Source organism: Athene cunicularia, assembly GCF_003259725.1.
Source record: "Athene cunicularia isolate RWA chromosome 2 unlocalized genomic scaffold, athCun1 chr2_part1, whole genome shotgun sequence".
In the NCBI taxonomy this organism is placed as follows: domain Eukaryota; kingdom Metazoa; phylum Chordata; class Aves; order Strigiformes; family Strigidae; genus Athene; species Athene cunicularia.
In genome coordinates, this window is record NW_020799095.1 from 149,698,737 (window position 1) to 149,712,815 (window position 14,079).

At 41.0% G+C, this 14,079-nt stretch overlaps 1 protein-coding gene across 1 annotated transcript in view; it reads right to left on the reverse strand.

The window, feature by feature from the left end:
- Positions 1-14,079, reverse strand: part of PTK2 (protein tyrosine kinase 2) — a 206,922-nt gene that overhangs the window by 109,784 nt on the left and 83,059 nt on the right. The window contains exon 4 of the mRNA XM_026842588.1: positions 6,644-6,810. Within this exon, the coding sequence (XP_026698389.1) occupies positions 6,644-6,810 (167 nt within the window). The remainder of the gene's footprint in view (positions 1-6,643; positions 6,811-14,079) is intronic.

A 14,079-nucleotide genomic window follows, 5' to 3' on the forward strand; every position in this document is an offset into this window, starting at 1 on the left:
TCAAGGTGTTGGGGATATTTCCTGCAGGAGCTGCGGCCGTGGAGAGCCCCGGCGGGAGCAGGTTGTCCCTGCAGGACTGCAGCCCGGGGAAGGGCCCGCGCTGGAGCAGGGACACGGGGCAGGAGGGAGGAGCGGCCCAGAGGGCTGCCAGGGACCCACCGCCACCCCCAGCCCCAGCCCCTGCGCCCTCGGCAGGGGAGAGGAGTCGGCAGGGAAGGGGGGAAGCTGGGAATGGGGAAAGGGATGGGGGGAAGGTGGGTTTTTTAATGTTTGCCTTTTTTTTTCTCACTACCTGTATCTATTTTAATTGTCAGTAAGTTTAATTTTCCTGAATTTGAGCCTGTTTTGCCTGTGACCATACTTGATAAGTGATCTGTCTTTAGTCTTGACGTACAAGTTGTCTCATTTTCTCCTTCTGTCCTGTTGAGGAGAAAGAGAGAAAGAGAGGGGCTGGGTGGGTGTCTGGCAGGTACCCAAGTTCAACCCACCACAGGTATCAACTGCTTGACCAAGGGGACCTTCTAAATCCTGGAAACGAAGTGTTACAATTCAGTGCATGTGTTTCAAACATCTTAATTTAATAATAAGATACTGAAGATGGGGTTGAATTTGCACACTATAGAAATTATTTGGTGTCACAATGTACTAAACAAATACTGCCTAAATACTGGTAGTCACTCCACACCACCTCTTTTCCTATTTTTCAGTCATCCTACAAACCAAAAACCAGAGACCATTCAGGTCTGAAGAAATGCATGTGAAAATTATCTCAGACCTTTAATGGCATACATCAGTCACCCTTATCTAGACCAGGATACTCCAATAGTGTGTTTGGTTTTGGGCCTCTTGCTACAAGACCGACATCGAGGTGCTGGAGCACATCCAAAGAAGAGCAATGAAGTTGGTGCAGGGTCTAGAGCACAAGTTCTGTGAGGAGCGGTTAAGGCAACTGGGGGTGTTTAGCCTGGGGAAAAGGAAGGTGAGAGGAGACCTTACCACTCTCTACAACCACCTGAAAGGAGGCTGTAGTGAGGTGGGTGTCACTCCCTTCTCCCAAGTATTGAGTGATTGGACAAGAGGAAATGGCCTCAAGTTGCACTCAGTGAGGTTTCTATTAGATATTAGGAAAAATTTCTTCATTGAAAGGGTTGTCAAGACCTTGAATAGGCTGCCCAGGGAAGCAGCTGAGGCATCATCACTGGAGTTGTTTAGAAGACGTGTAGATGTGGCTCTTAGAGACATGGTTTAGTGGTGGACTTGGCAGTGTTAGGTTTATGGTTACACTCAGTGATCTTAAAGGTCTTTTCCAACCTAAATGATTCTATGATTCTAGGGTGCAGAACACTTCTGCTCTCTAGGATGAAAAGAAATACAGGAGAAGTAATCTTTCTCCCTTACAGGGACTTGTCTTCTTAACTGAGGATCCATGAGAAGTACTGGTTTTTGCAACAGGATCTCCTAAGAAAACAGCTTGGCTAGAACATTCACCGAGAGTGACCTTCATTACCTATTTATAACCTAATCTCTGACTACGCCTCTGGGAATGAAGAAGCTCACTACTAAAGGCCATCTCAAGGATGGGCTTGATTTTCAATATCCTCTAAATGTACTGTCTTTGAAATGCAGCCAACTGATGAAGATGACAAGTCCCTTTCTCACCAATCAGGTGTGCTTTCTGAGCAAGTCTCCCAGCTGATGATCACCTCAACTACATTTGATAAAACTATTACTGGAAGACTACTATTCTACTTACTGCTCTGCACCCATACTGGGGTAGAGAAGCACTGTGACACACACTATGAGCTTCTACTCAGACCTGCGCAAATGTGGGTATCAACAGAGTTAAGAAGTATGGTGAAGTGACCTGTCCACAGCATCACATACACTCCTGAGCAGCTCTAGGAGCTTCCCTTTGAGTAATGAGCACTACCTGGGCAGCTGGTGGAGCCAAAAAAGAAAGTATGATTCAACTCTTAATATGTTGTGGCACTGAAAGAAATAATCTCAGCAGTCCCAACTGCATAGGTTACTTCCAGCAGGTTCACATCAGCAGAGAAGTAACCAAAAAGGAGAAGATGGGAACAAAAAGGGCAGACAGAGGAGAAGCCTTGTGTGAACTTAATGAACTGAATCAGCTTGATGAAGGATGAGTATTAGTAATAATAATAGCAGTAATAACAGTAACAACAACGATAATAATAATACTACAAGTAAAGAGTATTTTTTTTGTTAAAAAACAAGCTTAACACATGCCTTGCTAGCATAAACACCGAGGAAACCTGGAGCAAACAAATCCACTCCAGTCTTTACTGCCTTCCCCTAAAAAACCCCTGGGATTTTGTTTGTTTGTATTTCATTTGTCATCTGGAATCATCTCGCATGCACAGGTATACAGGCCTTCATACCAGCAAATGCTTAAGGAACAATTAACAATTTATGCTATTATAAGACAAACCTAACAGCAGCAGTGTTACTGGAATTCAGTAATTCAGAAAATAAACCTCTCAGACTGCATTTGGAAGACTAGTTATTCTAAAGCAATTACATGGAATTACACTCATATTATACAATGCTTCTGTAGTGCTAAATCTTGTGTAACTCAAAGAAATAAGATGGTATTACCCAATGTGACATAAACCACAGCAGACTCCAGAAAACTTACTTCCTGAACAAACTACTACAGATAAATAAGCCAGCAGTTCCCACAGTTATAACTGACCATTTCTGGCACCATGATTTAGACACATTCGGAATTTTCTGATGCTGGATGGACCATCATGGCCAGAGAATAAATAAAATGGGAAGAGGGTATTTGGTTTGATACAGTCATCTAGCACGAACATTCTAAAGTACATGTACAGTGAAGATGCAGGCACAGTCAATAAAAGGTTTCTATTTGACCATGTGCCAATTTTTCTTCTTTGTAGGAAAAAATGAAGTATTAGGTCTCTACTGATTTTTACTTAAAGCAAACAAAAAAACCTATCCCAAGGTAGTTTCTGTCTTGTGCAAAATACAAATCTTTTTATAGCAAGATGAAGGTCAAAGTACTATATAAAAGCAAACGTGAGGATGGGAAAAGAAGACTTGCAGTAAGCAATAAATTCCTGTTTGTGATTTGTGATGTAATTGAGGTTATTCTGACCTTGGTGCCAGGGAAGGTCATGGAGCAGGTCATCTCAAGTCTCATTAAAAGTCATATAATGGACAACCAGGGGATGAGGCCCAGTCAGCATGGGTTTATGAAAGGCAGGTCCTGCCTGACAAACCTGATCTCCTTCTATGACAAGAGGACCCAACTATTGGATGTGGGGAAAGCTGTTGATATTATCTACCTGGATTTTCAAAAAGCATTTGACACAGTTACTCATAGGATTCTCATAGAAAAACTGGGTGCTGGATGAGCGAACGGTCTGCTGCGTCAAGCACTGGCTGGAAGGTCCCAGAGAGGGGTGGTCAATGGAGATAAATCCAGCTGGTGGCCGGTCACAAGTGGTGTTCCTCAGGGCTCAGTGTTGGGACCATTTGTGTTCAATATCTTTATTGATGATCTTGATAAGGACATAGAGTGTCATCAGTAAGTTTGCAGGTGACAGCAAGTTAAGCAGGAGTGTCGATCTGCATGAGGATAGGGAGGCTCTACAGAGGGGCTTGGATAGGTTGGATCAGTGGGACAACGTTAACAGGGTGAGCTTCAACAAGGCCAAGTGCCAGGTCCTGCACGTGGGCCACAACAACCCCCTGCATGGCTACAGGCTTGGGGAGGTGTGGCTGGAGCTGTCTGGGAGAGAAGGATCTGGGGGTTCTCACTGACAAGCAGCTGAACAGGAGCCAGCAGCGTGCCCAGGTGGCCAAGAAAGCCAACAGCATCCTGGCTTGGGTTAGAATAGTGTGGCCAGCAGAAGCAGGGAGGTGATAGCCCTCTGTACTCTGAGGGGGGACCTCATCACTCTACAACTACCTGGAAGGACATTGCAGAGAGGCTGGTGCTGGTCTCTTCTCACAGGTGCTTAATGACAGAACAAGGGGGAACAGCTTTAAACTCCAACAGGGGAGGTTCAGACTGGACATTAGGAAAGAATTTTTCACAGAGAGTGTTCAGACAGTGGAACAGGCTGCCCAGGGAGGGGGTAGCGTCCCCATCCCTGGAGGTGTTTAAGGGTCGTTCAGATGAGATGTTGGGGGATGTGGGGTAGGGGAGAACTTTGTAGAGTCAGGCTGAGGGTTGGACTCGATGATCCCAAGGGGCTTTTCCACCCTGAATGATTCTGTGATTCTGTGATCCACTGGCAGTTTGGCAAAGCTAAACTGTGTGCGTGCTTCTTGAAACTGAACTGTTTGCCACAGGAAGAGGGAAGAAAATTTGAAGTAACAGAAGTTTGGGTGACCCTGTCTTAAAATCCACTATTATTTACTCTTCCTACAGCTATGTCATGTGAAGCAGAGTCATCTCCCCATTTTGCCCCTTGATTAGCCCATCTTCTGCAGGATTATAAACAGTACAGCCTCAAATAAAAGCTGAGTATATAGGAGATGGATTCTGTTCTGGTAACTTTTGTGTACAACCTACTGACAATCAGTGCAACTTTTAGTATCTGGATTAGACCAGAACATCTGAGACTTCATTTCTGAACACTGTGAATATACAGCCCTTTTAATTTCAGTGATTAAGAAAATAAATAAATTTTAAAATTCCCTAAGAGGCAGTTACTGGTTTATTAACATTATAGGAAGCTTTTAATTTAAGAACCATTCCAAGGCTTCTCTTCCTTTACTAATCTAAATATTTTTACAAGTACTGTCATATGATCTTAAACAGTCTGTGTTATGGTATCACAAATATGACAGCAGCATTATGATTATGCACAGCAAATCTCCATGGGTTTAAAAGGTATGTCAGGCTGCATGTATTCGATAAAAACATTAAACGACACTCTGGAAAGGTATTGAATAATTTACATCTTATCATAGCCCTCTTGTGAGTATTACATGTGATTCCTTTCCACGAACTTCAAAACAATATCTAACTTTGCTTTTAAAACTAATTAACTTTGTTCTGCAATGTGTACAATGCAAGCTGCACAGCCTTATAGAAACGGAACTGACACTTGTATGCTATGTAATAAATTTCCATGGCATAAATTATTCACACCTTACATGCAGCACTCTTCTCATGGAAAGGATTCAGGAACCCCCTACTTCCTAAGCTGTGATTTCACAGTATTATCAATGAAAAATTTCCCTTCCATACCTCACAAGAAAATATTGATGCACATCCCAGAAACAATAAAATATAACATGCACAGAATAGAACATGCAACATTTCTGAAACCTAGGTTTTCAACATTCCTAATTGGTTTTAATTTGCTGCATTTGTTAAAAATCGGGCCTCTAATGAGAATTTATAATCTGAAGATTGGCAACTGTGACGTGCTAGTATAGAGTAACTCCCTTTGCAAGAAATTAAGTATAGACTGTTTACAAAAATTTTACAGAAGGTATGTGTCGCCTTTAAAATAACTAGCAACTTCTGCACAAATTGTGGATATGGACATAAACCACAGAAAAACATGCACAAAACCCCTGCAATGAACTAGTAACCACAGCAATCTACTTTTTGGTGTTCCCACATGAGTTTACTACTAGACTTGGTTTAATAGTATTTTAAAACTTTGAGCTTCCCATCTTCTCTAGTAGACTATCATGACTTTCTAGAAATAGATTTTAGTTTCCTCTGATCTTTCTACCAGAAAAGTGGACAATCTTTCTCTCCTTTCTCTCCAGTCCACATCCTCTCCTGAGCACGCACCATCAGCTTACTCTGCCAGAAAGCCAAAGAAAACTCAACCTTCGACAGAGCACAGGTCATACCACTTCTTTTAACCAGCTAACTCGTATCATGGAAATACCTCAGCATATGTACCTAAGCTATGAAAACCAAAATTCTGCAGTTACCTTTTCTATTGCTCATTGTTCCTGGTATAACTGGAGAAGATCCCAGTCAGAAGAAAGGCAGATGTCACTCATTGCTCTGGGCCTCAATTCATTACCCAATAAATAGTTTTACAACGGAGAAGTTTCACAACAGCAGATGGATCATCTGAACTAATCACTGCATTTCACTCTTTTCAAATCACATTTCTCCTGCTTAGTTGCTATATAAAAACAACCAGTACTTAATGATATTTTTTAATTTATATAATAAGATTTATCCTTTTAAAACTGCAGTGGTGTGTTTATACTGCAATTAGGAATAACATTCCTGTCCTAGAACTTTTAAGGATGACAAAACCTGAGATGAGGCTGGTTCACTAGATATATCAAAAGTTTTGCAGACTTTCAGGACAAAGGACTAGGAGATTTCTATTCCTATTTTATGCCTCCTCTAAATCCCAGGCTACAGTTATCTGCTCTCTTCAGTTTGCAGGAAACCCCTTATAACAACAAAAAGCCCTTAAAGGAAACAAAACACGGCTTACAGCTCTTTGTGAAAAGTTTAGGTTTGTTTTTTTTGACCCTGTTCCACCACCTCTATTTCACAAGAGGTTCTTCTTTAGTAAAGCAAATTATAGAGTAGTTTTTTAAGACAAGGCAAAAGAGTTATATGACTCAATTTCAACACTGAACAGATTTATACTCTTACTTCCATTCTTCTGGAGGGTGGGCTAGTTCAAATTTCTCTCTCACATTGGACACCCCCATGTCCAGGTGTAGCCAGTGAACCTCCTCAGACTGCAGATGACTGAGCCGTAACCCATAGCAGGCCACATTTTTCACTTTGTGAGAGTCCACAATCTTCTGAATTATGCCCTAAAACAGAGAAACATACACTCCTTACAAGCCGTAAAATGCAATATATATATATATATAATTTTTTTTTTTAGAATTTAAAACATTACCATGTAGTACCCTATACAAAATACTAAGCAATAAATCAAGGATCACCTTTATTAAAATACTAAACATCTAAGCTACTATTTCAGACAACCATTTACAATTTCTGAACTTTTACCAGCATGGCTTCACAAAACATTAGTAAGTATGTTTCTGTGCATCTTATCAGGATCCCTCCCCCATGGCAGGGGGGTTGGAACTAGATGATCTTTAAGGTCCCTTCCAATCCAAACCATTCTGTGATTCTATGAATTAAGCCACTATTGCCTCTACATAAAACAGAATAACATGAGCCTAAATATAAAAAGTAGATTTGTTAATGAAAATAAGATGCATTTGTTCAAAAAAGCCACCACCAGCCTTGAAAAGTCACTCTTCATCTACAGCTGTAAAATCATCTTAGACTTTCATCCTATTCAGTGCCCCAACAGCCAGGATTTGGTAGGCCACGTCACAGTCCCTTGGTTTCCTCCCCCCTCTTCCTCCCTCTCAATTTCCTCCCAAGATTCAGCACAGATCCCTTATAAAATGATGCAAGAGACAATATTTGGGAAGATTCTCAACCAAATGTCCTCTTATTTGTTCTAGGTAACTTTCAGAGTTTGAGGATCTCTCACCCAAGAAAGGAACCTTTCAAAAAAATAAAACTGTAACAGACTGCCGTTTCCCTTCTGAGTTAGAAGTTAGAAAGGTCTAACATGTGGTAGCTAAAATTCAAATTTGTTAGTACATGGTGGATTAGCAACCCTCCAGGTGCAGTGTGCCAGGCTGTCCTGCGCTCTTATCCAGATTAGAAAGTCAGCAGGAGATCAGAGTTGCTGCCTCACAACTCGGTAGAAGGTCAGGCTTGTCTCTCTGCAAGGCAGCAGATCCCCACCAGTACAAAGTTTAGCGCTCTGCGGGAGCACAGGCTATCACAGCTCCCAGACACTTCTTTCAGGAGTTCATAGTCCTTTGCTTCTGAACCTGTAATGGTCTGAAAATTTCCTACTGAAAATGCTGATGTGAGAGTGTGTGTCTATACATAAACACGCACCTATGTACATACACAGGTGCGCAAGCTGCCAATTCCTGCTCACAATTTCAGGAAACATCAACACGTAGCCAGTGGTAAGTACTGAAGGAGCCTACTGGAGTCAGTTAGGTAAAAGTTGTTTGTTTTTTTCCAGGATGACACTGTTTCCCACAATATATTGTTTTAAATCCCAATGTTTAAGACCCTGATTCTGCAAAATAAGCAAGCAGAAAAGTAACTGCAAAAAGAGAATTAAAGCAGCACTAAATCTGAATAGAGGGGGAAGATGGCACATGTAGGAGTGGAATCACGCGTTTGGTGAGGTGATAGCTGTTAGATCAGCTCACACATCAAACTGCAACCTTTACATAATCTTGCAGAAGCAACACAGTGCATAGTGAAATGTAAAAAAAAAAAAAAAAAGCCTACAAGAAGGAAGCACAAGCCATGTTTACTAAGTTCATGGAGTCTGAGTCAGAAGAGGTTCCATCAAGCCCGGCACCCTGTCTCCAACAACAGCGGTATGAGCATCCTCAGAAGAATCATTCACTTCAGTACAAGCAGTGCCTCCCAACACCCTTGTCTTCTTCCACGCCCAGAAATCAGACCTCCACTGCTAAGTGGATGACAAGTCCAAACTTGAAGATCCTTCACAACAAACAGCAAAGAACACAGGATGCTGTGGAGGACTGTGTCATGCATGACGGAGACTTCAAAGCACACTGGCAAATCCAAGTTTTCAGAGTGGCCCTACCAGCTTGCACAGCACCATGCAGACTAACCAGCAACAGCTGAGTCCTGACAGCCAAGTCACTGGGACAAACATCTGATGCACATGGAAGTAACCTTCCTGCAGGTACACTGGTAGAACCAGTGGCCACAGATGGATGTCGGGGGAAGAGGCGACACCAGGCAAAGAGGTGACACCAGGCAAGCACATATTACACTCCCCCCTAAGTGCTCTCCCAGCCTCTGACTATTTTTATCCAAGTGGATTTCCTGAGCCAAGCATTGTTTTTGTCATTCATCAGCCTTCAATGAAACTCTTCAATTACTCATCCTGTCTCCTCTTAAAGCAGTTAACTTTCTGCAACCTTCCGCAGCAAGTTCCAAAGACCTATTATCAGGTCAGTGAACAGTTTTAAATCTGAATTAAATTGACCACAGACACAAAAATTGGTTAAGTTTGTTTCTTACCTCTATTTAAGGGTTTTTGTATCAAATACCGCAAAGGAGAACAGTTCCCTGTATCCCGGGAAACACTTAACAACCACCAAGTACTCTCACGCACAATTTAACCTCTTGCTCACCCAAAGGACAATCTCTGCTTAGTTAGTAAAGCCTAACATTTTGGCAGGCGTGCCCTTCTCCAAACAAATGCCGCCAGATTTTCTATATGCATGCAAACAGAAGAAATTAATTCGTTTTCATCTTTTTCTGCATTCTGTATAGAATACATAACTTGCAGTGTTTGTTTTTGGAAATCTACCTCTTCCCCCATCTGTGATGCTGTCAGTCGATAGTGAAAAATGTTCTCAAACAATAGTTATGCCCACGAAGAAATAGCTTTGGAAATTAAAAAAAAAAAAAAGGCAAAACTTTCTATGACCATGACCCACCAAGAATACTGATGCATAAGGCTCACCTAAAACCATTAGTATTTACTCCGGAAATTATCAAGCAAGACATCTTGGAACCTCCCCCAATTTTCCGATTGGGATTTCAAAAGGACTGAATAAATCAGATGTCTTAATTCCCACCAAAAGCAAGTGAGATCTTTAAACCTCTATCCTTTTTATATCATCAATCAATTCTAAACCTATCACAGAACCAAAAGTAAATAATAGACAAGGAAATGTATTTCCAAAATTATGGAAGAAGGATACCCCATCCTTTCTGGCCAGGTAGTTTGTTATCATCCCAAGAAAATAATTTAGCAACAATTAGTACATACTGCAACTCAAGAAAAAGTCAACTTCAATGTACACATTAATGCCATAGCAACTGATGCAAAAGAGGTCAAGTGCAAGTGTTTGAAAATACATTCTAAAAACTTCTGTATGAACAGAAAGGAAGACATCATGCTTTGTGCAAAACAAACATGTTAAGTGGCTTTTCTTTTTTGTTTAGGAATGCCACAGAGCTCATTCCAGATGCAAACAAATCATAGCCAGAATCAAAAAATGGAAAAATAAGGAAATATGGTGATTAAGACACTCAAAATGGCTGGTCTGTAGGGGAACCCTCTGAAGTAGAACATCTATTTGCCTACTTACTTTTTTATTATAAACCCGAGAAGTTGAATTTTAAACATTTAAGAGCCACACCTTCAATCGGCGTAAACCAGCACCACAACAGTGTGGTTCATTCAGCAATATGAACGCAGACCCGGGGAAGTACAGCATGTAAACAGTATAGCAAGTTCCCATGTAGAGGACAGGGTTTGTTTTATCTGGCTGCTATTTCCAAACAGTATGAGATTAATCTCCAAGACTTGAACTGGCACCACAGTCATAATCAGGTCAGTGTATTTACCTCTGGTGATGTATGAATCAACACATAGAGTCTCCTCAGGTTCTGGAGGCCTCCACAGACCACTTGGAGTGTCAAACAAAGCCACTGCCATCACTCCAGGAAGGGTGATAACTTCTGTCTTTCATGGTTGAAATGTGAGGAGCCTTGCCAGCCTGATGCTCTTTGTGGTAGTGATCAGAATGCTTAATCAGGAGTTTCCAGACAAACAACTGAACTACTTAACCACTACACAATAGCGACCATGACATCCCACTGAGATATGTCATGACAAACTTTTAACTGGAAGCACAGCCAAAGAAATCTTAAATCTCTCCAGACTCTACCACAACAAGCTTTTTAGCTCATGAAGCTCCAAAAAAAAAAAAAAAAAAACAGGTACAGAACACCAACAGGGAACACAAACTTATGACCTCAAATTAATCACACCTAGAAATTTTCACAGGAGAGCTTAACGAATGAGATTTCCCTTGATACCTACATGAACATACACTTCTATGAGGAGTTCTCATGTGTCTATTGTCATTCTCATAAATACCTACAACTCTAAGGAAGTCACACAATCACAGGCCAGTTGAATGGTGTTTACTATAATCACATTAACTTTAATTATGTTTCCAGAGCTAGCATTTACATCCTGAACATAAAATAGGCTAGTACAGCTGAGCAAAAGAGAATGGGAAGCCCTTAGAGGAAATTCCTATCAATAACGGGCCACCTTTCCCACTCTTTAACCCAGAGGAAAGAAAAGAAAAGAAAAAAAAAAAAGAAAAAAGCTTTTTCAGTAGCTGGAAAACTGGATTGCACTAATTTTTACTCATTTGTCAGAAGAACCCACAGATATTCAACAGCTAATTTGAAAAATAGATTAATATTTGTCCTAAATTAGGAGAATGTAATAAAAATAGAATTTACAGTACAGTATATTTAGGAGGCTGTTGAAAAGTCAAGGCAGAGCAGAGAAAGGCCGAAAGGCGCAGGATACCCCAGGGTCTCCCAGTATGTATCAATAATACCTTGTGCTTCAGTAAATGAGTGCAAATGAATTGCTTGCTTGTAAATTAACAAAGCTGATGTACTACTATGAATAAATTGAAGTTGGAATAATATACTCCCAGTGTGACTACAAACCTAATTTCCCTTTTTAGTAGGAAGGAGAAAGTGTCTTGCACTAGAAAAAGTCTTTAAGCAACACCTCTGACATAGGGACACGGTGTTAATGTTTGTGAAGCACTTCAAATATGTCAAATGCTATTTATATACCAAGTATTGTAACTCCTGATGAGATTTATATGGGGAGCAGGAATGAAAAACTGGATGAAAGTAAATTACAAAGCTCTGATGGAAATTAATCTACAATTTCCATAAAGGAAAACTCTTGAGTGCTCTCACAACACCAAAATGCTGGTTGTCCTCTGATGACACTATGCCTGACATTCAAAAAAAGCCCACATCACTCTTTTTCTCCTTATTGTGCTACTTTCTCTCTCTTGAACTGATCCAGCAACACATTTGCACATAACGTGATAAACTAGACCGGGGAACTGATCCAGCTGAACAAGAACTCTGTCACTGAAGCCTAGCAGTAAGTATATATTGCAACTATAGTCTGAAAACACGTTATTCTGGTGCCTAGGATTTTGACACCATGCAAGCCTAGAGACACCAGCAACTCAAGCAACACATCCACATAAGTGCTTCAGTGTCTTTCACACTTTAGCCATACACGGATCTGACATGCAAAGCACCTCTCCACACCCACACGTAACTCCACAGGGAACTCCAAGCACACGCTGACAGTACTGACAGAGCAGAGCTGGTACAGCCCAGGCTTTCCAGTCTCCTTGGTTGAATCAGCACTTTTCTGATCCTACTGCACACTTTCCAAATAAATGTAACAGTATTTTAAATGTTGCCAATAAGCTTAGTTTTCCGGAAGCTTAACATCCAGAACTTACTATCCCCTGTCCTCAGTTGCACTCACAGAGTCTAAGAGCCTCCTTGGGTCCAGTACTTGTATGGTTAAACAGTAACAAAGGATGTGCTGTTGATGTGGAGACAACAGATCCAGGTGTTTACAGAAAAAATGCCAAAGGGCTATTTATATTGTTTTAAAAATGTTATTTTGCATGTGTGTCTCATCCAAGGATATCAAGAGCGTTCTGTGCAAGTAAACCAGGCATCCTAAAGACCAAGGGCATTTTTCTCTGCTATAACTAGTCTGATTATCATAGTACCATATACCTTCTTTTTTATACTGCTTTCATTTGCAGGACCGTAGTTTTGAGTTCTTGGTACTTTTTCAAGTTCTCAGAACAAATGCACGTATTAACTGACAATACAACTACGCCTTGTCACCTGGTACAATGCATGTAGGCATGCAGCAGAGAAAAGGGGAAAAAAGGTAAACGTTACCCATTTTCTAGCTCTTTTACTAGATCAGGAAATATTTTATACATTTCTACATGTATCTAATTGGTGTTAGAAATCAGTGCACTCCAGCCTGCTTCTATACATCAAAAAGTTCTACTGCCTCGAAGCACGTATATTACTGTATAGGTATGGAAATTAGATTTAGATATGTAACCATCACTGTATACAGCAGACTTCTACAACATCAAAAATACCTAACTGGCATGGTTTTGAGTCCTGTTAAGTGTTCACTGGCTCTTCCCACAGAACTCTGTGTGACCAACCTGCTACCCCTGTACTATATTATCCAAAGAATCTATTTTACAATAGAAACCCAGTAGAGATTTAAAAAAAGTTTCCTATATAACACATTTACAGACAGCACTAGATACATTACAACAGCCCTACCACACACCCATTTCTCTACAACTCTTCAAGCTCTCTGCTTGGCTTAGGAAGAACCAAGCAGCAATATAAAGCCTATCTGTAGCCCATTCAGCAGCTGGAAGGCAGCGTGTTCAACTTCTGGCTACCTGGTAGTCAACCACCATCAGTATCGCACAGACCAGCTCTGTCTGGACTAGCCATAGCTTTGAAAAGGGGGAAGAGATCTGGAGGACAGAGGTGAAGGTGAATAGGTAGAACTGTGTGTAGGAGTTAGTCTGCTCAGTGACTTAGGTTAGACTGACGAGCCTCTTCTCCTTTTTCAAGATAGGCAATATCCTTCTTGAGAAGTGTTTGGAAACCAGGAATGCTACAGTGGATGATGAGGGATGCTCATAATTAAGGCTTTAACATCCTATTCCCTGGTGGTGCAGTTAACACTGCAGTGCCAGCATAAACAGGCATTTCCTTTCTACCCCCAGTGTTCCCAATTGTGTCAGTCTGCAAGATGATGCAGCTAACAAGATTGCAGAAATGATCTGGATTTAAAACAATCATTCATTTTAACACGGATTGTGTTTGCCAAACAGTCACAACGCCTGTGCCAGCACAACTAAGGTGGTAGCCTGAGAAAACAAACAGCAAGAAGGAAGCTGGCGTGGCTGCCAGAAAAAACGCTTGTCTAACTAGGGTATTATTTGATTTGTAGACCTTTGCACTAGAGGCTCTTTCCATTCCTCCACTGCAAACTGGATCTCTAATCAAATACTCAGGTCTCCTGTGTTACTGTGTAAAAGTACAGTAATGTGGTATGATCAAATGGGAGAGGCAAACAGGAAAAA